Raw genomic sequence first — 25536 nt, 5'->3', positions numbered from 1 at the left:
TTAACAAGAGCTTGCAGCAACAGCTGAGGGGTAAAGGCTAGGATGCAGGGGCCGGGAGGCTGCTAGGCAGGGACACTCCATGGGGCCACCACCTCGTTCTTAAGAGATGGGGACGCTGAAGCCCGGGGAAGGCAGGGCCTCTCCCTCCCCCATGACAAGGCACTTAGTTTTGTCCCCTGCTCACTTGCTATCTTCAAGCCTCCTCTTCTTCATTGCAGACTCCAGTTCAGGAATTGCGATTTCATAAAAGGAAGCTAGTCTGTGGAGGCGCGCATGGGGAGAAGGTGGGATTAGTTCATAAAGACCACACTTCATCAGAAAATCAACAGCAACTCATGGGAAGGGGGAAGGCCCATTTCCTGCTCCCAAGTTGTCACCACAGCAATTTGCTCCCGGAACCACCCCAGCTCTTCCCCAAGCTCACCCCAGACTGGGTCCGCTGTGGCTGGAAGAGCCTCGTGAGAAGTGACTTGTAGCCACATCCCCGTTTCACTTGGGAAACCGAGGCCCAGACAGGCTCCTTCTCACAGAGCAATGAGAGGGCTACTCAGAACTCACTGAGGTTTGAGAAACAAACAAGGTCGCTCTTTCTGTTTGCTCAGACCCGCCAGCAGTTCCCTACCTCCTGTGACATCAAACTGTAACTCCTCTCTCTGGTTCATCCACAGCTGGCATGGAGTAGCTGACTCTGCTTCTCACCTCGGCAACCTCACAGCCACCCCCTTCCCAACTCAGATTCTAACTCTCCGTCCCAGCCGCACGCTTCCTGGTGATGCTCACCACGTGATGACTTCTTCCTGGAACTAGGTGCGCAGCACTCAGAGTATGTTACCCTTACAACTTAAAATGTAGCTGCCTCTCTTCTGTGGTCAGATTCTTCCTCTGAATGTCTTACACCTCCCACAGCCGGAACTGCAGCCTCAGGGCCTAGGACTGCTGCTGAATTTGTAGCTGATACTCTGTGAACACTTCACTATCGACTGGCTGGATTCTGGCAACTTCTACGCTGGTGTAGTCCCACACACAGCAGAGGGTAACTAGGCCCAAAGAGGCAGGCTTTCTAGGCCCACAGCATGACACCCAGAAAAAGACAGAGGGGGCAGTTTGGCCCAAACTGATTCAGGTGTTGCCAGGATACACTGCTGGTGGGAGGGTAAATTGGAACAACCCCTATGGAGGGTGATTTGGCGAGATCTATGACAATTTAAAATGCACAAACCATCTGTTCTTGTGATTCTACTTCTAGGAATCTATTTCTCAGATGTACTTGCAAAGGTGCAAAATGATGTATGTACAGTTTTTCTTTGTAACACTTTTCTGTAATAGCAAACAACTGAAAAAAAATCTAAAGGTCGATCTATGGGGTCTGGCATTCTAACACAGTACAATGGAATTCTATCTAGCCATACCAAAGATTGAGGTTGCTTTGTGTACTGATACACTTTAAATTTAAAAATAAAATGCACCCAGCCTCTGGAACTATGAGAAATAAATTTCTGTTGTTTAACAAATAAATTACTTAATTAAATAAAATACAAACAATACATAGAGTATTCATGTCAGCCCTTAATTTAAAAGGCAGGGGCTGGGGGTGGATGCCTGGGTGGCTCAGTTGGTTAAGCATCTGACTCTTGGTTTCAGCTCAGGTCACGTTCGCAGGAATGTGGGGTTGAGCCCCACATCGGACTCTGCGCCCAGCAGGGAGTGTCCTTGAAACTCTCTCTCCCTCTGCCCCTCCCCATGCTTGTGCTCTCCCTCTCTAAAAATAAATAAAATCTTGGGGTGCCTGGGTGGCTCAGTCGTTAAGCATCTGCCTTCGGCTCAGGTCATGATCCCAGGGTCCTGGGATGGAGCCCTACATCGGGCTCCCTGCTCCATGGGAAGCCTGCTTCTCCCTTCACATTCCCCCTGCTTGTGTTCCCCCTCTCTCTGTGTCTCTCTCTGTCAAATAAGTAAATAAAATCTTTAAAAAATAAAAATAAGTAAAATCTTAAAAAAAAAAAGGCAGAGGGGGTGATATGTAATGTGCACACTTGCTTATATTTATATGCATATCTCTGGAAAGCTCCACAAAAAACCCCTAACAACAATGGTGATGTGTGAGAATGGGACTGGGGAAGGGGAAGAGGTAGACTGCATTTTATATATACAAATATATTTATTATTATTATTGTTTTATTTATTTTAAGTAAGCTCTACGCCAAATGTGGGGCTTGAACTCATGACCCAGAGATCAAGAGCTGCATGCTCTACCGACTGAGCCAGCCAGGTGCCCCTCATTATATATTTTACACCTTTTGAGTTTTAAACCATGTGAATGTATTATTCTTTCATAAAATTAAGTGACAGAGAGAGATACTCAGATACACTTGAGGATGTCTGGGAAGAAGGAGGTTGTTCTGAGAGGACTAGCCACAGAGCTGTTTGGTGGCTGTAGCCCCTTCCAGAAAGTTGCGGGCCCTGAGGTGGCTGCATTTACTTAGCGGGCGTTCCTGGCCTCCCGCACAGTGTGAAAAGGCTGGGCCACCCCTGGATTGTTTGTGTGTCAAAGGCAGTGTCATTGGTAGTCAACCCTGTTTTCCTTTCTTCCTCCCTCCTCACCCTGAGACGGGTGGAGCTGCTCCGCTGCCTTCACTGTCCCTTGCAGGAAAGTCAGTTCTTCCAAAAATTACCCTCTGTTTCCAAAGACCCTTTCAAAAGCAATTTGCCACGTTTGGGAAGATGCTTTAACAAAATGGGAAAATGCCTATGGGGGCGCCTGGCTGGCTCAGTTGGTAGAGCATGTGACTCTTGATCGCGGGGTTGTGAGTTTGAACCCCACGTCGGGGGCAGTTTACTTAAAAAAAAAAAAAAAAAGAAAAGAAAATGCCTATGGTAAGTGAAGATAAGCAGGATACAAAATCCTAAGAATAGCATGATCTCTCATAGTGATTTTAATTTTCTACCTTTGGGGATTTTCCAAATTTCCTATGAGCATTTGCCACTTTAACCATGAAAAAAGATACCTTTTCAAAAAGGGGACAACTACAGCTACAGGCCCATCCTAACCCCTTACTTCCAGGCAGAGTGCTGATTGGCGCTTTATTCTAACATCCTCTGGGAGGCTGATCAGTCCTCACATGCAATGTTCTCGAGCTGAGGAGACCCAGGAGGGGTCAGAGTGCCAGGTGCCACCTCTGACAGAGGTCAGTGCTAGATACATGTTTTGGTGAATGGGTGAGTAAATGAATGGACTGGTGGCTGAGTGCACAGAGTTGGGCAGCTCCCAGGAGCTCCTGCAAATAGTGGGGAGAGATGTCTGGCAAGAGCAACAGCCAGAGGCCACTGAGAACAGGCCAGCCCCCACCCCTGCTGTTGCCAGGCAACATGGTAGTTACCAGCCTAGGCCCAAGCACCCCTTTCTCACTGCACAAGGAATAGACAGATACTCAGGATACTAAGTGGGCAAGGAGGGTCTCCCTCCCTACATCTTTCTTTACTCATATCCTTCTCTACGTCTTTCCTCATCCTGGCAGGATCTTTCTATAACTCCTTTGGATAAAAACTCCCAGTGGCTCTCTATTGCCTACAGAATAAAGGCCCCACTCCCTGCCAGCGAGGTCAGGGCTCCTCACAATCTGGCTCCTACCGACCTCTCCAGAGTGTCTCTTGTTGTTAGCTGCTCCTTTTCCTGCTGCTCTGGGCCCTGCCTCATCCCACTCCACTCCCTGGCTCTCCCTTGACACCCTCTGGGCCTTCCCACCTTCACTCTGCCTGCCTGGAATGCCCTTCCTGCCACTGTAATCCTTTTGTCTGGAAGGTTCCTGTCCATTCTCACTTAAGGGCCATCATGAAACCTCTTACTTCACCAGACAGAATTTTGCCTCCCTCCTCTGTGTTCCTGGAGTGCTTTATGATATGGCCACAGCAGCTGACCCCACATGTGAGCATATCTGCTTGTTTCCTTGAGTGTGCTCTGCTCTAGACCAGATGCTGAAGTCCTCAGACCACTTCTTATGATCTGTTACGCCTTTGTGCCTGCCAATGAGAGGGGCTTTGAAACAATGGAACTGAACTAAAACTGCCCTATTCTTGGTTGGTGGTTTTTTCCCCTCCCTTACCTAGTTCTTAACCAAAAATGGGAATACTTCTAAAATGCAGGTTCCAGGGCGCCTGGGTGGCTGAGTCGTTAAGCATCTGCCTTTGGCTCAGATCATGATCCCAGGGTGCTGGGATCGAGTTCCACATTGGGCTCCTTGCTCAGCAGGGAGTCTGCTTCTCCCTCTCCCTCTGCTCCTTCCCCCCTGTTCATGCTTGCTCTTGCTCTCTCTCTCAAATAAATTTTTAAAAATCTTAAAAAAAAAAAAAAAAGATAAAATGCAGGTTCCACACAAGCAGGAGCCTTACCTGTCTTCCTCACTACTGTATCCCCAGGCTAAAAGAGCGCCTGGCACATTCTAAGTACCCAGCAATATCTGCTGAATGAGGATGTCAACTAGAACCTCTACTTTAGCAGTCAGAATTACTGCTGTACCTGTAACAGAAGTCGTGTTTCTGGAAAGTTTGGCAAGCCAAGGGGAAGATATCCAGAAAGGCCCAGAGCGTAGTGCAGGCATCACAAAGGTAGAGAACAATGTCTTTTAATTCCTGTTGCCAAAAGAAAACACTGCATTATTCTCCTCCGCCCCCATACACAGCTCTGTGGTGGGTATGAGATAAGGTTGACAAAACCAGTGGGAGCCAACAGGCAGATGCCTTGTCGGGGGAAGAGATCACTGGAGGTCTGTGTGAAGCCTGGCTGGTCCATCTCTAGGAGCACGATCTGGACCAGTTCCTCAATCTCCCTACCTCAGGTCTTGCTATCGTAGCTCTAATGGGCACCCACCCAATGATCTCTGGGGTTACTTCTAGTTCTAGGATAATACAGTTCTCGCTTCTAAGCTGAAGGAGAACCAACCCCTGAACCTAAAGACAATGACTATGGTCCTACACAGAAGGAACATCCCATTGAGGACAAGAATATCAAGTCCATACAGAACACGGAGTGCTTTCTTATACACGTTCCGGAGTCTCTTGACAACTCTAAAAAGTAGGCTGAGCAGCTGTTCAGATCTCTGTGGTACAGATTAGGAAACTGAGGTTCAGGCAGGTAAAATGACTTGTTCCCACAGAACTTGGTGTGCCTCTTTCTGAAACACCTGCTTAATGCCCGTTTTCCCACAAGATTGCAAGTTCCAAGAGGGCAGCTGACAGCTGCCTCTTTCCTGCTCTATCTCCAGTGCTCAGCATAAGGCCTGACACATGTCTATGGTCCTTATTTACCTCTCTTACCGACTGTAAGTCCCATGTCTGCTTTTGCCCTGCTGCTTTACCCTGAAGGCTCAGCACACACTAGAGCCTCCTCAGTACAAATTTGCCTACCGAACACAGGGCTCAGTGAGTAACACGAATGAGCTCATTGTGCTGAGCTACGTGAAGACTGAACCCCCATCGTCTGAACTCTAGGGCTCTGTTCTTTCCACTGCCCCATAAAGGAAGCTCCCAGAGAAAAATAAAAAGCCTGCTGAAATGCTCTAAGCCTGTGTGATGGGAATAGCTGCTTCCGGGGTTGGGGAAAACGGCCACAAGCAGGGGAAGAAGCTGTCGGGTCCTCTGCTAGCCAAGAAGAGGCTGGGCTGAAGGGCAACCTCACCAAGAGAGGCATGTCGCTGGGGGTCAACCGGCCCCTCTCCTCGAGTTTCTGGGGTGTGGCACTGGCCCCGTCCCCTTGCAAACCACAGTGCTGGAGGATATTGCTGAAAACCTGTGAAACACAAGAAGGGGTTCTCCCACATCCTGTCGAAACAGCAGCTAGGACCCCTGACCTGCAATCGGGGATGGGTGATCTGAAAGCTGCCTTGGAATCTTTCAAGTATGTGCCTGTGTTCCCAAGAAACCAGCTAAGACAACAACAGGGCACGGGGTCAAAGTGAAAACTGTAAAATGGGGATGATGGGGGTTATTCTTCTTACAGGATTGTGGTGAGGATTAAAAAGACAAAATGTAAAGGGGCACCTGGCTGGCTCAGTCGGAAGAGTGTGCGGCTCTTGATCTCAGGTTCGTGAGATCGAGCCCCACGATGGGTGTAGAGGTTACTTAAATAAAACTTAAAAAAAAAAAAAAAAAGACAAAATGTATGAAAAGCCCCCAGAAGCCTGTAGAAATTATCCGAATGAATATGCTGGGCAAGTGTATGGTAATGAATATTTAAGATATACATTCAACAATGTATGTTTTGGATTCTATGGAGATGGCGATTTATGGAAATACATTGAAATCAAAGACAAATCAACAGTGAGAAGAAAACAGGGCCCATCGTAAAATCATGTAAGTTTTGAACTCATTGCACCATCTTTAAGTATGCTAGCATGAAACTACCCTGTTATCGTGAATAGTAGAATCTCTTGGTGGTAGGATGATGGGTTAATTTTCCTCTTTCCATTTTTTATTTTTTGTTTATGTTTTCCAAATTTTCTGCAATGAACGCTATTATATTCTAAAACAGTTTTATAGAATTTTAAAGCTCTTATTTGAGAAACACCGGTCTCTTAGAGGGGTATCCTTAGAGGCTTATGGCTGTTGGCAAACAGCACACAATTTAAGCTCTTTTTGTATGAGTGCTAGACAGCCCTTGTATTTCAGTTCTGTTCAAGTGGGGAAAAGGGTGAATTCTCTTCCAAGAAAGTCCAGGGACATACTATCAGGTTGGGGAGGGGATCTGGGCAGGGCTGAGAGCTGGTACCTGAAGGATGGTGGGCATGGTTTCATCCAGGTCATTATAGTAACTTGGCTGCTGGGTAAAGATGTTTCCTGAAAAGAGAAGAGAAAGGTAGGAATTGGGAAAAGAGGGTGGGGGAGGGAAGGACACATCACAAATTGTTGCCAGCATGTTCTGTGACCTTTCTCCCCTTTCCGAAGCCTGTCTGCACCAGAGCAGTCCTGGCCCCAGGCCCTGCTGGCACAGAACTTTGGCCTAGCCTAGAAACTTCTCCAGCATGAGGGAGGACTTTACTCAGTACAATTTAACCTTTTAAGCACCTCTGCCTAGAGAATTACATAAAAGGCCTGCCCTGGGAGCATCTGGGTGGCTCAGTCGGTTAAGTGTCTGTCTTTGGCTCAGGTCATGATCCCAGGGTCCTTGGATCAAGCCCCATATCGGGCTCCCTGCTCAGTAGAGAGTCTGCTTCTCCCTCTGCTTCTGCCCCTGCTCGTGTTCTCTCTCTTTCTCAAATTTAAAAAAAAAAAAAAAAAGAAGGCCTGCCTGGTCAAACCAGCTCACCCTGATGTCCCCAAGGAGTGATCATACTTGGGCACCGTGCCTCGTATGACAGCATTGGCTTTGGAAGTGGGAGTTAGTCATCCAGGAAAATCAGGAGATACGATCTCCTTGCTCAAGAAACCTGGATGCTACAATCCAGGATTCTTGCCAGGCCATGCCTCTAATAATGTGAGGAGACTCTAGGGAGAAATTTGTCTGGAAATTCTCTTATCGTCTGCTTTGAATATGCTAGCCATATTAATCCATCCTCCTCCAAGGGGAGAGGCCTGGGAGGGACCCAGAGACAGGTTTACCACACATTTGCAGTTGTTCCTATAAAACAAAGCTCCTTTCCGAATGTTTACTACCTCCAAGCAATGCTGCTGCTGTGAGCCGGTAGGTTAGAGCATAAGTTAACTGGAACAGAAACCAAGTGTTCCGGCTGCCCAAATGGCGAGGGAGGAAGGGAAAATCATAGCTAGCCAGGAGACATGATGATGTGAAATACCAACACCCTTAAGAAGAGGCCAGGGTTCTTCAGCCCACTACGATCCTAACGTCTAAGGGTGGCTGACTGTCAGACTCTGCTGAATTGCAGGTGTCCTTTGCCTTTGGGTAGGTCTGTCCTTGGTTTCCTTAATGAAAACCAAGGGGAGCCCTTGTCCCATCCCAGAAGATTTGAAAATCAATGAAATCAAAGGCCAAATGGGACAGAAAGCAAGTCACTATGTAGCCGGACTTCCTGTAAACACTTTCTTGGATGCCACTTCTTTCCCTGACTCCAGAAAGCGGAGTTTTCCCAGCACGAGCTTGCTCAGTGCATCCCACCTCCAGATGGGTGCTGATCCCTCAACCTGTGAAGGTACTCCCTGGCCATCTGTGCCCGCCTCCTACTCTTGACAGGAGGGACTGAGCTGTCTCCCCACCAACCTCTGTTCTTTCTCACAAAACTCCCATCTGATGGTTATCCTCAAGGTCAAGTCTGAACTCCTGACCACAGCACAGAGGGCCATGTGAGATCTGGCCCGGATAGCATCTCCAGCCACCCTCTCCCTATTTCCTGGGCTGCATTCCTCTCCTGTACCTCCTCAACCTCAGAGAACAAGCCCTGTCCCCTCCCTCTGCCTGGAGTGACCTCCCAGAGCTAAGTCCACCATAAGGCAGGTGTCACCTTCTCCAGGCAGTGCCTCCTGACTCAGGTATCAGGAGCCGGTCTCCCCCCAGTACCATACAGCAGACCCCACTGTGCCCTAACCACCTGGCCCTGGGGTAGGGCACTCTTTCATAATCCTTCTAGTGCTTATGCCTGAGTAACAGGGATGTTTTACAAGCATCAGAACAGATAACATTTCACAACTGACCCTTTCCTCTCCTTTATCTGATCCAGTGATAGTGAAGATCTGACTTTTGATCTCTTAAAGAAACAATTAAGAAGCAAGGCACAACAGCGGCATCCTTCTCAGACTAAAGCAGTTCAGAGACCCAGGGTGAAGGGAAGGGACTGCCAAAGAGATCAGTGCAGTCCTCGATGGGGCCAAGGCCTGACGTACTCCTGCTTTCACAAAGCGGCTCCAAAAGTCTAACTGAAAGGCCCTGCTTTCAAAATTACACTTACTGATTCGGAATACCAATCTTGAGGTTAAAAAAAAGTAAGGTGTGTTTGTGCGGGAAGGTTGACGGGGGTGGGAGGGTGCCAGGTAAGGACTGGGCTTCTGCCCAAAGGACAATCGGCCAGTCCCCTTGTTCCCTCCTTCTCTCCCTTGTCAACACTCTTACTACAGCTGCTTTGCTCAAGAGCTTCTGTGGTAGAGACAGTGGAGGCTGCCCCCACCCTGCCCAAAAGGCCCCTTTCCTGCACCCGACACAAGTCTTCTCTAGAATTGTTGACTTCTCCCTCCAGCTGACCTCCCCAAGCCCTGCTTTATTCTGCCTCTAGGATGTCCTCTTCAGCCCAACCAGGTTCTCACCTTCAAACCCACGCTGGAGCACTGGCCTCCTCGTCGGTCTCCTGTCACCACCCTTCCCGCCGGCATGCTGCCAAATTAACCTTGACACCCCAGACAGCTCTTCCTTGCAGCTCCCATGGCCTCATGTAAGAGCTCACAATACCAGGCGCTTGTAACGAGCCAGGCACTTGTAACGAGCCAGGCACTGTGCTAATCCTCACAACCATCCTATAAGGTAGGTATAGCATTAGTCTTCCCATTCTACAGATATGAAAACTGAGGCTAGAGTGGCTGACTTGGACAAAGTAACACAGCCAGGAACAGGGCTGCAGTGTGAATTGGGCAGAGCCTGCCTTCTGAGCCACCAAGCGATACTGCTCCCCAAGTGCTAATGGTTGGCACGGAGCCCTCCCTGATCAGGCCCCAGCATCCCCTTCCCCATCTCCTGCTGCTGCCCTCCTAGAATGCTCCACTCTAACCAAACTGGCCTAATAACTGTTTCTCTAACTGACCATGCTTGGTTTTGCTCACTCACCCCATGCCCTCAGTCTACAATAACATTATGAAGAGTCTTTCTCTGGGAAATGAACTGATGATTAGGGAATAATTAGATTTGAATGAGAAACCAGACGCTGTTCCAATGAAAAGGCTGGATGTGAAATTTCATATACGTTATGCTCTGACATGTTTTTCAAAAACACGCAGAGAAAAGACTGGAAGGAAATAATCACCAAATGGTTGCCTCTGTGTGCAGGAATTTGGTAATTGCTTTCCTGCTTCTTTACACTTCATATTCTCTCTAAACTTTCTAAATTAACTTATGTCTCCAACTATTCTCAGCAACAATGCAAACCATGAGACTTTTGAGGCAGCCCCATTATCCCTGAAGCAGGGAGTGACAAAGAGGAAGAGCTCGAGAGTCAGGCTTATGTGACATAAATCCCAGCTTGGCCACTTATTAGTCATGGGCTCTCAGGCAAGTCCCTTACATTTTAACCTTAGTTTCCTTGTCTGTAAATAGGGATGATTACAGAGTCACATTCCAGGGCTGCTGTGAGGATCAATTTAAGATCACATACAAGGAGCTCAACAGAGTGCCGGGCCCCCAGTGAGCACTCACCCAAAGGTTAGCAATCACTGCTGTTCCTACTCTCACCACCAAACAAACCTCCCCACTCCTTCAACTGTTTGACATGTGGCCTAATACTAAGATCCTGGAGGGACCGTGGGGTCAAGTGTTGTCTCTACTCCCCCAGGGCCACCTAGTTGCATCTTTCGGAGTTGACATGCATATATCTGCGAAGTCACGCCCAAGCCCCATCCGCCACTGCAGTTCTGAATCCCCCTGCGCTCATCTAGGTGCTCTAGTTTGGCATGTGGGGGCAAGCTCTGTGCAGCCCTCCAGGCCCTGTGCCCTACGTACCTATCATCTTCTGGAGCAAAGGCGAGTTGCCTTTTCCAAAGAGCACGCAGAGGTCCAGGATCTTTGGGATGTCAAACAGGAAGTTATTGTAGAGGATTTCTCCAAACGCAGAGGGGGAAATGAAGTGATCCTAAGAAACAGTGCAGAGAAAGAGGATGAGAGACTTTCTGAAAGCATACTCTTGGTACAGTAATAGCAAACTCACAAGAACAACGGGGGATTGGCTAATAAATAAAGGTCCATCCACACTGTGGACATGTCTGAGCCTCATATATTGACCTGGAGCAATAGCTATTCTTCATTTTAATGTAAAAAGAAGCAAACATATGCTATTAAATAGTCGGTTGGGCATTCATTCTAAAATACTTGTGGGTTGGGGCGCCTAGCTGGCTCAGGCAGCAGAGCATGCAACTCTTGATCCTGGGGTCTTGAGTTCAAGCCCACATTGGGCATAGAGCTTACTTAAAAAAAAAATAAAATAAAAATATTTATGGGTAAATTACTGTGATATTTGGAATTGCTTTAAAATACTCCAGGAAAGGGGCGCCTGGGTGGCTCAGTCGGTTAAGCGTCTGCCTTTGGCTCAGGTCATGATCCCAGGGTCCTGGGATCGAGCCCTGAATTGGGCTCCCTGCTCCACAGGAAGCCTGCTTTTCCCTCTCCCATTCCCCCTGCTTGTGTTCCCTCTCTCGCTGTCTCTCTGTCAAATAAATAAATAAAATCCTTAAAATAAAATAAAATAAAATAAAATAAAAGGGGTACCTGGGTGGCTCAGTCAGCTAAGTGCCCAACTCTTGATTTTGGCTCAGGTCATGATCTCAGGGTTGTGAGATTGAGCCCCGTGTTGGGCTCTGTGCTGGGTGTGGAGCCTGCTTAAGATTCTCGCTTTCCCTCTCCCTCTGCCCTCCCCCTCTGCCTCCCCTGCACTCACTCACACGCTCATGCTCGCTCTCTCGCCCTCAAAAGAAAAAAAAAAAAAGATACTCTGGGGGAAAAAATACTCTAGGGGAAAAAAACTCGGGAAGAAAGAAAATAAGACTGGCAAAATAATGATAATTGTTGAAGCTGGGTGACAGGTACATGGGATTCATTATGCTTTTGCATATATTTGAAAATTTCCATACTACAGAAGTTAAAAAAAAAAAAAGGCAAGATCCTATTGTAAAAATAAATATGCACTCACACACACAAATATACTGAAAGGAAAAAAATTCCCTGAAGGAACATGCACCATAATGGTGGTTATTTTTGGGGAAAGGGATTTTGTGGCGACTTTTACTATCTACAAAATATTTCTGTAATGTTTGAGTTGTTTAGAGACAGCGTTATTTTTAAAACCAGGGGGAGAAAAGCAAAGGTTTTTAAAAAGCACATAAAAGTTCCTTTAACAAATCAGAATCAATGTTTTCACCCTCTGACGCATGAAAAAAGGCAGAGTCACGCGTCACCTGGCAAAAGGCCCTCAGCTCCCATTGATGAAAACACTGGATGTAATGCAGACCCAGTGAATTCACAGATAAGGGGGTGGCCATAGATTTCTTCCCCAAAGGTGGGAATGAAGGCAGAGGGGAGACAAAGAGGAAACGCAATACTTCCAGAGCCTTCCTTCCCAGGGGCGGGAGACTCTGGCACAGAGGTGCTGGGTGTCGGGTGGAGCCCTGTTGTGGGATCAGGGGCTTACTTTGGATTCCTTGTGAGTGGACATGCGGAGGAAAGTGAGGAAAACACTTCGATGGAGGCGCTTCTGCATGTCAACAACCTCAGGGGCCGGGGCCACCCACTCATCGAACTTTCGGGGTACATAGCGCAGATAGGAGTCCAGGCACTTCTGCAGGGTTTCATCGAAGATAACCTATGTCAGACAACAGATCAGAGCGAGGATTTGTCACTGAGGCCCAAGGGCTTGTGGGTGGACTGCGCAGGGGTTCACGGCCTACCAGCCCTGGCCTAAGGCAAACACTCCAACCCCAAGGGCCTAAGGAGGTATGAATGAGCCGAGGGCTAAACACAAGTTTCTAAAAATGACACGCTGGAAGGCGTTGTGTAAACATCATTAAGATTGTGATACAAGACAGAGCAATCCAAACTACAATTTGCTGTTAAGGATCCAGTGTAAGAAGTAGGAAAAAAAGCATCTCCTAGGGGGAGAAAAACAACAACAGCAACCAACCAACGGCATGTCATGTGCTTTGTCTTAGTGTTAATTTTGATAGAATGTTACCTGGCACCAGAATTTATCGTGAGGCAAGGCCAGGAGCCAGTCGAGGTCATTGGCTACGAAGGTGGCGCGTTCCAGGTACTCCTCCACTAGGGCGGGAATGTTGTCTTTAGGGGGCGGTTTGTATAACACAAAATACCGGTCTGCCTTCTGCTCGGGGTGCTACGGATCCAAAAACCACGTGTTAACGTGGCAGAGGTTAGTCAGCGAGGGCCCATTTGCCAACCCACAGCAATGACAACACTTGGCTGTTCCAACCAGTGACCCTCCAAGGAGTTTTTAAGCATAAAGAACCAAGTGTCTCTAACAAAGGGGGCTTGGTTGCATCCAGGGAACGCTAGGCAGGCATTAAAAAATATGTGTTTTGGAGGATATTTAATGACATGGGGAAAGGTCAAGGGAAGAGAAAGCAGGACATAAACCTATTTAATATATAATCAGTTTGGGGATCTTTAAAGAAGTATATATTTTTAACCCAGGTTAAAAAAAAAAAACAAAAAACGGCTGGGGCTGGGGGGCGGGGAATGCAGTAATGCAGTTAACATACCAAAGCTAATAGTGGTTATCTTTGGAGAGGGGAATTATGACTCGAATGTATTTTCCAATTTAAAAAACATATACATGTATTACTTTTTAAGTTATTTTGTAATTATACAAGGGAGACATGCACATCTTTTCTTTCAAAACTTACAACCCTGCAGAGAAGGTGAGTCTTCTGGGACCACACTCCCAGTCCCCACATCCTCCCAGGGGTGACCACTCACCATTAGGTGAGTGTCCTTGCAGACCTTCTCTAGGCTTTTATGGGAAAATATACCCATAGAAGGTATTTTAGATCTCTTTTCACGTTTCTTACATAAATAGTATCATACTGTATGTATCATGCTATATCCTTAGAATCAGGGGAAAAAACCTCGGTAACTTTTTGCTTTTAAAGAAAAGATGCTATGGAGCACTGGGTGTTATGCACAAACAATGAATCATGGAACACTATATCTAAAACTAATGATGTAATGTATGGGGATTAATATAACAATAAAAAAATTTAAAAAAAAAGAAAAGATGCTAATCAAGTAATTGCAGGTCTCAGCTTAGAATCAAAAGTTCTCTCTCCCAACCCTTACCTTGCCATGAACAAACCTTACTTTGTTCACCATAAAGAAGAGATGATGAGCTCAGTTTTCTCCTCTGACTACATAAGGGCTGCTTTCTCTGGGGGAAGTGGTAATAGGAGGAAGGCCGGGCAACGTTATCAGCAGTTATCAACCATAATCCACCCACTTCCAGGTCTGTCAGTCCAGGGGGACAGGAAAATCATGACTGATTGGTTGGTTTCCTCAAGAACCCCCTATGCCTCCCTACTGCCTGATGCAAGTTTTCAAACTGTGGAGTCTTTGGATCCCACAAGGATTCCTCGGGGGCCCCTATCAGGTGGGTCTTCAGGACCCCTCCCATTGAAATCAGAATTTATACAGTGGGCTTCCAGGGACAAACTTTTTGAAAAAGGGAATCCTGCTGACTGAAACAAGTTCAAAACTACTCTCTAGGACCTAAATTCATCTCCTTGGTTTCCACGCTGCTCCCCTCGTCTTTCCGTTGACACCTCATCTCTTCAGTCACTTCTTAGGCAAGGCTACTCATCGCCTCCTACTCTGACAGAGAGACAGACAGACAGACAGACAGACACACACACACACACACACACACACACACACACACACACCCTGAGATTTGGCCATCCTTGCATTCCTACAAACATTTCCTGGCACGCTATTGTGTGGTGAGGCACATGGAGAAAACATCTGCATGCTCACAGAGCCTATGCTCCAGAGGGGGAGATGCACATCTAAGCCAGTAAGTGAGCACAAAACAGAGAAAGTGACAGCCCAAACCTGGCAGAGGGACTGTGGGAGGGCCAAAGGTGATTATCTGCACCTGGAGGACAAGGGACAACTTCCTGGGGCAAGCAGCATCTAAGCTGGGCCTTGGAAATGAGAAGGATTTTTTGATGGAAGAAATGGTATATTATGAAGGCATAAAAATGGGCCATGAGAAAAAAGGGCCCAGACTGCATGGGTGGTGGGAAATAGATATGGAGGGAGAGAACACTGGAATGGTGATAATAAAGGCCACCACTTACCAAGACCTGCCCTGTGCCGGCTGCTGAGTAGGTATGTCCCACAGCCTATTTTTCATCTATAACTATTTAAAAGGGAGATAGTATTCTTCCCATTTTACAGAGGAGGAAACAAAGAATCAGTAAGGTTCAGGAATTTTGCTAAGGTCACAGGGCTAAGGAGGCAACGGAGGCAGGACTTGAACCAAAGCTTACACTGCAGACTGCTGAATAACCTCCAGTACCCACGTGCTATCCTGGTCTCGCTGCTTAGCCTTCTGATCCCAGCTCTGACCTCACCTACTCCAGGAAGTCTCCCCAACTCCCACCTCTGACCATGTTAGGTGTTCACCTGGGCTCCCCCAATACCTGCACTCTGTGCTTCCCCAACCACAGCACCTGTTGAACTGCGTCAAAAGTACTTTCCAGATCAGTGGCTGCTGCACATGGGGAGAGAAGAAAGGATGGGTCACAGAAGGGCACAAGGAAACTTTCTAGGAGCGGTAGAAATGTTCATTATCTTGATTATGATGACAGTTTCCTAGGTGTATACTAATGTCAATACCAACCAAGTTGTATACTTTCAATATGTACAGTTTATTGTCTTTCAATCATGCCCCAATAAAGTTATATGAAAAGGAAGGGCATGCCTTCTTTGTTTCCCCTATTAGCCGTAGGTCTCTGGAAGCAGTCTGGGCTTTGCTCACAGCATTCCCAGTCCCTAGAACATATCTGGCATCGAGCAGACTCTCCGTATACATTTGCTGGCTGGACAAAGCATGAATGCGGGTCATGAAGGACCAGATCCCACCAAGTTCTTTGAAGGACCTTGAATGCCAAACTCAAGAGTGGGGACTTTATTCTGTAGGTGACAAGAACCGTGGGAGCTTTCAGGGCAGAGACCAGCAGGCCCCAGCTGTATCTTCCACCCTTCGAGCTTGGCTCAGGTCCCACTTGCTCTGTGAAGCTTTCTGGACATTCTCTGCCCATCAAACTTCTGTTCTGCTGATCTCGCCAAAAAACCATTTCGCCCTGTTCCCTACATGTTCCACTTACATGAGTCTTGTCTTCCTTAACAGCCCATTCACTCATTGTGGCTCAAGACTTTATTTCTTTCGGATTTTCAATAGCACCAAGTCTGTGCTGTGTGCACAGTAGCTACTCGATAAACATTAGCTCCACCTATCACCCTGCAAAGGCAGCGTGGTGGCTGTCCCTTGGCTAGAGATCTCCTTGCCCTAAGTTGGGACTGAAGAGACAAATATACAGTGGGTACAAGTCTCTTCACCAAGACCACTCCTTCATCAGGCAGCTGTCTCCCTCAGCTCGTCCCTCTTCCCACCCTATTCTCCATTCGAACCTTCTGCCACTGTCACTGTTGTCATCATCATCACCATCACTGAGTGCTTACAATGTTCTAGTTACGTGGCTAAGTATGTGTGAGATTTAACACAAAGCTTGTGCTCCTTAACTCAATGATACTGCTTCTACCCCAAGTGACTGGTGGTTGGGTAGGAGTCGGGCTCTCCAGACTCCAAGACGGGATACTTGGGTCCTCCTGCCAGGTTCATCCTTCTCCCATTGCTCTGCATGGCTAGTGTTTATTCCCCCAGTTCAGGATCCCCCTCCTTCTTAGGAAGCCTTCCCTAGCTGCACCTGCCCTCCCACCAGCCCCAAGACCTCCCTGCCCCACCCACTCCTTCAGTCTTATCAGTGGCCTGGGCTCTGCATTCATGTAGCCGCTTCTAAGACAACCCTGATCACACTGTGGAGGAGCTACTGGTCTGCTTTTCTCTTAGTCCATAGACCCCATAAGGGCAGGAACCATGTCTTTTTTCTCTGTAGCTCCAGGGTCTGTCACAAGGCCTGGTTGGAGTCCTTGACTCATTTACTGAATGTTTCCTGAAAGAAATGCACCTGGCACTGGGAAACCATAATGAAGGGAAGGGACCAGGTTCCTGTTCTCATGGAGGGCACAGCCTAGCAACCCAGGTATTAAGTACACGGGGAAGGACTGAGGTGGAAAATCAGAGTCAACTACTTAAGGATCCGTCTCTCCCAGCCCAACAGAATCTTCTGTGTTAATGGAACTGTTCTATATCTGTGCTGGCAAAATACTGTAGGCACTCACTGCATGGGCTGTTTTAATTTAACTAAAATTAAATTTAAAAATGCAGTTCCTCAAACTATCCACATTTCAAGTGTGCCAAATCCCTATTTGTAGTGAATGACTACTGCACTGGGTGGCTACCATGTTGAGCAGAACAGATCTAGATTTTCTGGTGAATATCCTTCTCACATAAAAAGGTTATAAAAAAGAAATGACAGGCTTTATAGCAGAAAGGTTAAGGGTATGAGATCCAGGGTCAGTCTACCTGGCTTCCTATTCTGGCTCCCTTAATTTCCTAGTTCTGTGACCTTGAACTTTCAGTTTCCTCATCTGTAAAATGGGAACAATCAAATACCTACTCACGGGGCTTAAACAAGATAATCCAGGTAAAGTGTTTAGAAAGATTTGGCCCAGAGCAAGTGTTCTATAAATGTTAAGTCCTACTATCAGAGAGGAGTTAGGAAGTAATAAGAAGCCATCCAGAAAGCAGGAAATCCAACACCAAGCTCTTGTTTCCCACGACTTTACTCAAGCCCCCCTAGAAAATACTTCCTCCCACCTTGCTCAAGTAAGCTCATATTCTTGGGAAAATGGTAAGTGGGTGTGGGGACTGCAGTCCCCACCTCTGTCTCCTTCAGCCTGGCACCTCTCTGCAGCCCTAATCTCACTCTGCAGCTGGTAATCAGCACGCTCACAGCCTCCTTATTTTTCAGTCTCCCAAGCCCTGCAGAGTTGGTATGTGGCAGGTGGCGCTTCTTAGCCCATTGTGATAAAAGGCAGCCTGACCCCTGAAACTGGTGTTCCCCCTGAAGTGTGGATAGCAGGGGAGATAGCTCCAAAAAAAGGCCTACCTGAAACCTGAACGCTTCCCGCAGGGTCAAATCCCCAAACCTGGCTTTGGGCTGGATCTTTTTCTAGGCCAGCTCAGGTTGAGTCCCAACCGCCATCAGACTCTGATTCAAAATGAAATGCTTTGGGGGCAAGGTATGGGGTGGCAACATGGAAAATACTACTCAAATTCGAGCTGCTGCTCAGAAAGGAAACTTCTGCACTGGGCCTGGAAGGACCTAGTAGTGTCCCAGCTACTGAATTACTGACTGTGGCCCTCGGGTCATTCTCGGAACAGATAAAGGAGGAATTTGCTTTTTGCTTCTGAAATTGCAAGAATGATAATATCAGGCTGAATGGCCTCAAGGTACCGCTCACCAGCGCTGGTGAAGTCCTCAGTTTTCCTGTCTTCAGGTCCGTGTGGGTGATCTGGAGTTGGTCCAAGGGCAGAGCTGGCATTGTGCTGCGTGACCCTCCTGAAAGGAATATGGATGGGAAGAAGAGAGCAGACACATAGGCTCCTGGTGGCAGGGGCCGGCCCTGGAACTGATGCCAGAGCCAGGAGAGAAGCTTCACCCTCTGGCCTCAGGAGGCTCCTGACTTGAGCCTCAAAGGCCTGGTGCCTGCACCTACTAATCCAGACGGAGCTGACTTTTCTGCCTAAAGCAAGAGCTCTCAACTGAGGAGGAAGACACTTGCCAAGTGACTCCTGAAACATTCCCACCCTCTTTGTGAAGTACTGGCTAAAAGGACCTAGATGATCTTTATTAGGGCTCCAGCTCTATGCCCTCCTTGGCCTGTGAGCTCTCTGAAGACAGTGCCTGGGCTCTCCTTCTCTTGCTATCTTTTCCGTGATCAGCACAGGCCTGGTACAGAGTTGGCCTCGTCAACTGTTTGATGAGTGACTCAATATAAGGACACTTTTCTTATAATTCTATGCAGATCTGCAGTCTATTTTTTTAGTTTTTAATTTTTTATTTAACAGAGATAGACCGTGTAAGTAGGCAGAGCGGCAGACAGAGGGAGAGGGAGAAGCAGCCTCTCCGCCAAGCAGGGAGCCCGATGCGGGGCTCAATCCCAGGACCCTGGGATCATGACCTGAGCCGAAGGCAGCCGCTTAACCGACTGAGCCACCCAGGCGCCCCAGCAGATCTGCAGTCTTTTCAGGGATGGAGGGATGGGCCTTTCCTCACTTGTAGAGGGTTTTAAGATTTTACAACCTCCCTAGGCTCCAGGGAAGAAGGACGTGGATGAACAGAAGGACCAGAGAGGATGAGAGAATTCACAGAAACTCGCCAGTGTGAGCTCTTTTCTGCAGAGGCCCAAGCCTGCCTCTGAGTCAGTGAGTGGCAGACGCCATGTCTCTTGTCTTCCCATCCAATGTTCTTTCCATGATTCTACTTGGCCTGCCCCACAGAAGGGACACGCATATTGGCTGGATCACGGAATGGAAGTGAAGTAGGCCCCTTAGATGCCATATAAGGCCATATAAGGCCAACACAGTCTCAATGACACAGTCTCAATGACAACACAAAGACATATTGAGGCTGGGATGAGGAAACCATCCGTCACCTTCTGAGAACCTCACAGATAAGCTGAGGGGCACCGTCAGCCATGAGTTATGGGATGTCCCATATCTCAGATATTGGGCCAGGCCCTAGTGTTATTAAGACAGAGTGATAATTCAGGGTCTCTGCCCCACAGGAGCTTATGGCCCAATAATTACAACGATAATGGCAGCAGCAGGAACATGCTTATCATGTGCTGGTGCTTTCCCTAGGGCTTTTCTCAGCATCAACTAGCTTTGCATATATTAATGCTCAGGACAACTCTAAAGTTAGGCCTATTTTTATCTCCATTTTATCAGTGAGGAAATAGAGACTCAGAGAAGATAACAAACTCGCCCTAGGACTCAGTTATAGTTGGTGAAGCTGGCTGGCTCTTAACCATTCGCTGTACTGAGTCTAGTGTACTTGGGCTTGCAGGGGGTATTGCTGTCAAGAAAGCATTTCTGGGGAGCCTAAATGATCAGGAGAGCCTGAATTGAGTCCTGATATTGGAGATTAGCCAGGAAGGAGGGTGCTGCAGGCCGGGGAAACAGTAGGAGCAAAGGTAAGGAGGTAGGAAGCAGCTTGGTACACAAGGAACCTTAGTTCATGGGCTGTTTTTTTTGTTTGTTTTTTAAGATTTTATTTATTTATTTGACAGAAAGAGAGAGCGCACAAGTAGGCAGAGTGGCAGGCAGAGGGAGAGGGAGAAGCAGGCTCTCTGCTGAGCAGGGAGCCGGACGTGGGGCTCAATCCCAGGACCCCAGGATCATGACCTGAGCTGAAGGCAGCCGCTTAACCGGCTGAGCCACCCAGGCACCCCAGTTCATGGGCTGTTTTAAAGACTGTGAAGATATCCATTCTAGAGGATGTAAAAGAGACAGGACCACTCTCTCTAGTCCTCAAGACCTGTTCCAGCTCTAGGATCTCCATGGGTCAGACATGTGGTCCCTGCACACGTGAGGTGGCCTCAAAAAAAATCATAAGGTGCGAAGTAATGAAAGGGGCTTAGCTGAGTTTTCACCTTTCAGCTTTCCAAAACGTAGATAATATACACATGTTGCACAGACGTTACTTCTAATCAAGTTACTGTCGTACTAGCCTCTCACAACAACCTAGTTACAGACAACAGGGACTATTACGCTCAGATGTCCAAAGAGGGGCTCTGATTTGCTCAAGGCGGATACATTAGTAACCAAGTTGAAACTGAAGCCCAGCCCTTCTGCCTTGGCACCTGGATCTTTTGTGCTGAACAGACTAAAAATACTTCTTTCCTAACCCCCCAGTGATGCTGGGAGGGCAGCTGAAAACACCAGGGGTCTGCTTGCCAGTCCAGAAGTCTAAATGACTCACAGGCCCAGTTCTTTCCATGTTCACCTGCCAAAGACGGTGGGTGGGAGTGTCCAATGTAGGGACCTAGGTTGGGGAAAGAGCCATAGTAGGTAGTGGCTCTTCATCCTTTAACTTCTAGGCCCTGGAGGCCAGGCCTAGACAGGTAGAGACAGCATCTGATTTCAGAAGAAATCCACTCCTACAAGCCAGTGCCTGTAAAGGCAGTTCAGACTCAGGCTGGTGTGGTGGTTAAAAGCTTTATAGTTCTGCAGCCTGGATTCATATTCCGGCTCCACCTTTTCCTACCCATGTTTGAGACCTGGAGACAGTTCCTTAAACTCTCTAAGCCTTGATTTCCTCATCTGTAAAACTGAGATGTGAGAAGTAATCAATGCTAAGTGTTCAACACAGCAGTTGGCATGTAATAAACACTCAATAAAGTTTACTTGTGATTACAAGTCCCAACCATAGGCACAACACTTTGGACTTCCTCATTTACTCAGAAAAGGCTGACTGAATACGTTTTGGGTCCTGGGCATGTAAATGACTATCATTCAGTGTGATCAGAGCTGTAACAGGAAATTTTCAAAACAAGCACAAGAGAGAAAGGGAGGATGTCTCCGAGAAGGTGACCCATAACCTGGTTGTTGAAGGACAGGGGGAAAGGACGGGGAGGAAGGGCATTCCAAGCGAAGAGCAAGTGTGAACACAGGCTCAGAACCAGTGGCTTTGAAAGAAGAGGGAGACATTTGGTATGGCTGAAAACACAAGGTCAGGTAGGGGATGATGGAAGTTGAGAGAGGAGGTTAGATAGGAAAGATGAAGACATTTTAAAAAAGAGCCTCCAATGTGACGCTAAAGATTTTGGCCTTTCATCTAAAGGCAGTGAGGAGTCATTTAAGTAGAAAAGAGATATAATCAGAAAGAAAAGACAATAACCCGGTGGCAGAGAGACTGCCTATGAACCACTGGAGAGCAAAGACCATGTTAATAATTTCATCCAGCCATTCAAAAAGTTTTTGAGCACCTACTGTGTGCCAGGCACTGAAGCCTGAAGAATACCAAAGTGGGCAAATAACAGATTTGGTCCTGCCCTTCACAGAGTTTACGGTCTTTATGCGAAAGACAGATATGAATCAAATAGCCATACAAACTAATAAAATACCACGATGTATGCCATGTAGATCAGGCACATGTGGCTGTGACAGCATTTAACAGAGAACAGACTTGAGGGAGGGAGCATGTCAAGGAAGATCCGAGTTTTCATCTAAAGTATGGGTAGAAATTAACTAGGCGAAGATGAGACTCTAAGTTCCAAAAGGAAAAGGACATTGATCGTGATGAAATCTGTGCCCACCACTGCATCCTTCATGCCAAGCAGGGCAGCAGAAGCCCAAACTTAAAAAAGGGCTTTCTTTAGAAGGTGAGCTTGGTGCAAGCACCAATTACAATAAGGCCTGGGAGCGTCTCCAGGGCAAATAGTGCCTCAGTTTCTCTGACTGTCATCACCCTTCAATATTACTTTCCTCAGAGGCCTTCCCAGACTGCCCAATCTAAAGTATTCACTCCGCAGTTACTGTCATATCTTTAATTATCTTGTGCCTTTATTTGTCGTTGACTGTCTCCTCCCACTGGACTGTATGCTCCATAAGGGAGGGTGCTTATCTGTCTTGCTGTTTGTATCCCCAGTGCCTAGATCTGTGGCTGACACGTAGGAAGCGATGGACATATATTTGTTGAACGAATGAATGAACTCCAAGGAAACTGAAACCCGGAGTGAGGGTAGGAGGACTGTGACTCATCACTCTGGGGCTGAGCCTCGAACCCGAGACTCCCGGCTCTAGCGGCCTGGCCTCAGGGGCGACTCACGGGAGCGTCAGTCTCGGCCCCGCCAGGCAGATGGGGAGGCTCGTGGCCGCCTGAGGCATGGCCGCGGCTCGTCCCACACCCGATGCCCCCATTCGGCAGGGCCCAGCCACGCACTCACCTCGGCGGCTCCACTACCGGCGCTGTGCCGCCGCCACAGCTACCGCTGCCGCCGCCGCCGCTGCCGCGGTCCACGGTGACAGCTCCCAATGAGCCGGCACTTCCGGGGTCAAACGGCGATTCCGCAGGCGCAGACAGGAAGCCTCGGCGGGCCCCGCCCCCGGTGCCAACTGCCGCCGGGAAAACGGGCCAGTGGCCACGCCCCCAGACTTAAGACTCCGCCCCCACATGGAACAGGCCGGACTATAACCACGCCCCCTCCCCCCTCCTATCTTCCAGAGATTCCACCTCTTGGAAAATCCAAGTATTGTACCTGGTCTTTCAGGATCTCAGGCTTCCATCTCCTTCCTAACCTTCTCAGTCATCGTTTTACACATTTAATGCAAAAGAGTAGTTTGAACAAGTTAGAAGCATGAACATGATGTTGAGCAAAAGAAAGCGAAGTAGTACAGACTACAATTTTGTTTATAGGAAGTTCTAGAACAGGCAAAACTAGTGAGTGGTGATGGGTTAGAATGGTGGTTACCTCTGGGGCTGGTGACTGGAAGGGGCCACAAGTGAGACTGGGACATTCTATGTCTTCATCTTGGGTAACTACATAGATGTGTTCAATTTGGAAAAGTCATCAAATTGTACACCTATGAGTTGTACACATTTCTGTGTGTATGCAATACAAAAGCGTTTTGTTTTTTGTTTTAAATCAAGAAGGTTGTGCTATAGCTATCTTTCTTTTTTTTAAAGATTTTATTCATTTGACAGAGAGAGAGAGAGCACACAAGCAGGGGGAGCGGCAGACAGAGGGAGAAGCAGGCTCCCCACTCAGCAGGGAGCCCAATGTGGGGCTCAGTCCCGGGAGCTTGGGATCATGACCTGAGCTGAAGGCAGACACTCAAGCGACTGAGCCACCCAGGCTCCCCATGTGGTATAATTATCTTAAAAGCAAAATGCAAATTTTCCACAGAATGTCTTAGGTGGTATAGAGTTGGTATTTCCCAAGTCCAGCTGTGCATCAGAATCATCACAGAAAGCTAGTTAAAAGTACACAACCCTGGGGCGCCTGGGTGGCTCAGTCGTTAAGCGTCTGCCTTCAGCTCAGGTCATGATCCCAGGGTCCTGGGATTGAGCCCCACATCGGGCTCCCCGGTCCGCAGGAAGCCGGCTTCTCCCCGTCCTACTCTTCCTGCTTGTGTTCCCTCTCTCGCTGTGTCTCTCTCTGTCAAATAAACAAAATCTTTAAAAAAAAAAAAAGTACACAACCCTGGCTTCATCTCAGTGCCTAGCACACAGTAAGGACTCAAAACCCATCACCGCCAGGGCACCTGGGTGGCTCAGTCAGTTAAGCATCTGCCTTTGGCTCAGGTCATGATCCCAGCGTTCTGGGATCAAGCCCCAAATTGGGCTCCTTGCTCAGCGGGGAGCCTGCTTCTCCCTCTGCCTCTGCCTGCTGCTCCCCCTGCTTGCGCTCTCTCTCTCTCTCTCTCTGTCAAATAAATAAAATCTTAAAAAAAAAAAAAAAGAATTATAGGGGATGCCTGGCTGGCTCAGTTGGTAGAGCATGTGACTCTTGATCTTGGGGTTGTAAGTTTGAGGCCCATTTTGGGTGTAGAGTACTTAAAAATAAAATCTTAAAAAAAAAAAAAGAATTGTAAGAGACAAAAACTAGTATTATCCCATTTTATAGAGAGGTTTAGAGACCAAACCAGGGTCACAAAGCTTGTAAGTTGATGGACTGGGGATTTGAACCCAGCTTTGTCTAGCTCCAGAGTTTGCCCTCATAACTTCTCTACCAAGGGCTTGCCTAAGTTCCGGGTTCTCAAGTCCAGGAAGAATTCTGTGGCCAAATGCTGCAAACTGTGTCAAAACAGTGGGTGCTTCCCTTATTGGCGTCATTTTTCAGGCAAAATTGATCATCTACTGATATGGAAGTGTCACCAGCCTGACCCAGGAACTCAGGAAATTTCTAGTAGAAGCTAGAAAGCTGCTTCACTGTCCATTTTACCTTTTAGGAAATAAACTCCTAGCTGCTTCTGCCTGTCTACCTTACTTTTTAGAAACAAACTAACAAACTGCCAGAACAGAAAAAGAAACATCTGAGGAAGATGCCTGCAGAGATGAATCAGAAAGTGCTAGAAATGACCAACAGTTACCTCAGTCTCGTTGTAATGTTGAAATCCCCTTTTGAATATTCGTCCCAAGGACCCTGCTTTCCCTTGTTTGGAGAGTCACGGCTTTGGAAATTATTCCCCATAATCTTATTTGTACAAATAAAGATGACGTGTATGGCAACTCCATCTGATGTAGTCTGTCTTATAACTCACCAAGGAGTAGACCCACTTCGGTCTGGTAACAGAAGGGGCAGAAAAGTTGCCAGAAACTCCATGTTTTTTCCCTCTGGCACCACACACATTGGGCACACAGGAAATATAATCTGTATTTTGGTGATTGGTTGGAAGGAAATCATGAGTAGCAGCCTTTGGCGCAGAGAAAACTTAAAATAAGACTTCTGGCAAAAATGTATGGGCGAGTTTCATCTTTCCTTATGGGTATTAATATCACCAAGGTTTTGGAGCTAAATAACAGAACTGTAAAAAGACAAATCAGCCAATAAGACAACTAGCTTCTCCAAATGTGTCTCAGTTTCCTCAACTGTTAAAAGGGGTCATTAATACCCACTTCATGATCATCAGGAGGTTTAATGAGATAATATAGACAATGCCGGGCACATGATAGGTGCTCCAGAAATTTATTGGAGAG

At 47.4% G+C, this 25536-nt stretch overlaps 1 protein-coding gene across 12 annotated transcripts in view; it reads right to left on the bottom strand.

Annotated features, from left to right (window-relative positions):
- ASCC2 (activating signal cointegrator 1 complex subunit 2) overlaps positions 1-22936 on the bottom strand; it is a 37688-nt gene extending 14752 nt beyond the window's left edge. For 4 of the 12 annotated variants that reach the window (XM_081801837.1, XM_081801841.1, XM_081801839.1 and 1 more), the window contains exons 1-9: positions 22784-22936; positions 18296-18393; positions 12867-13025; positions 12327-12497; positions 10646-10775; positions 6761-6828; positions 5672-5782; positions 4514-4626; positions 185-259 (exon numbers count right to left, since the gene is read on the bottom strand). In XM_081801837.1, coding sequence (XP_081657963.1) covers positions 185-259; positions 4514-4626; positions 5672-5782; positions 6761-6828; positions 10646-10775; positions 12327-12497; positions 12867-13025; positions 18296-18376 — 908 coding nt within the window. In that variant the 5' untranslated portion in view covers positions 18377-18393; positions 22784-22936. Of the gene's footprint in view, positions 1-184; positions 260-4513; positions 4627-5671; positions 5783-6760; positions 6829-10645; positions 10776-12326; positions 12498-12866; positions 13026-15348; positions 15420-18295; positions 18394-22783 lie in introns of those variants that run through there. The other 8 variants (XM_081801840.1, XM_006739665.3, XM_081801846.1 and 5 more) reach the window with 7 other exon arrangements.
- Between the last annotated feature and the right edge of the window lie 2600 nt (positions 22937-25536).

The sequence above is a fragment of the Leptonychotes weddellii genome, chromosome 13, assembly GCF_054177405.1.
Source record: "Leptonychotes weddellii isolate Sample4059 chromosome 13, ASM5417740v2, whole genome shotgun sequence".
NCBI classification, from domain to species: Eukaryota; Metazoa; Chordata; class Mammalia; order Carnivora; family Phocidae; genus Leptonychotes; species Leptonychotes weddellii.
The sequence above is the reverse complement of the archived record's forward strand: the minus strand, read 5'-3'. Positions and strand labels throughout refer to the sequence as shown.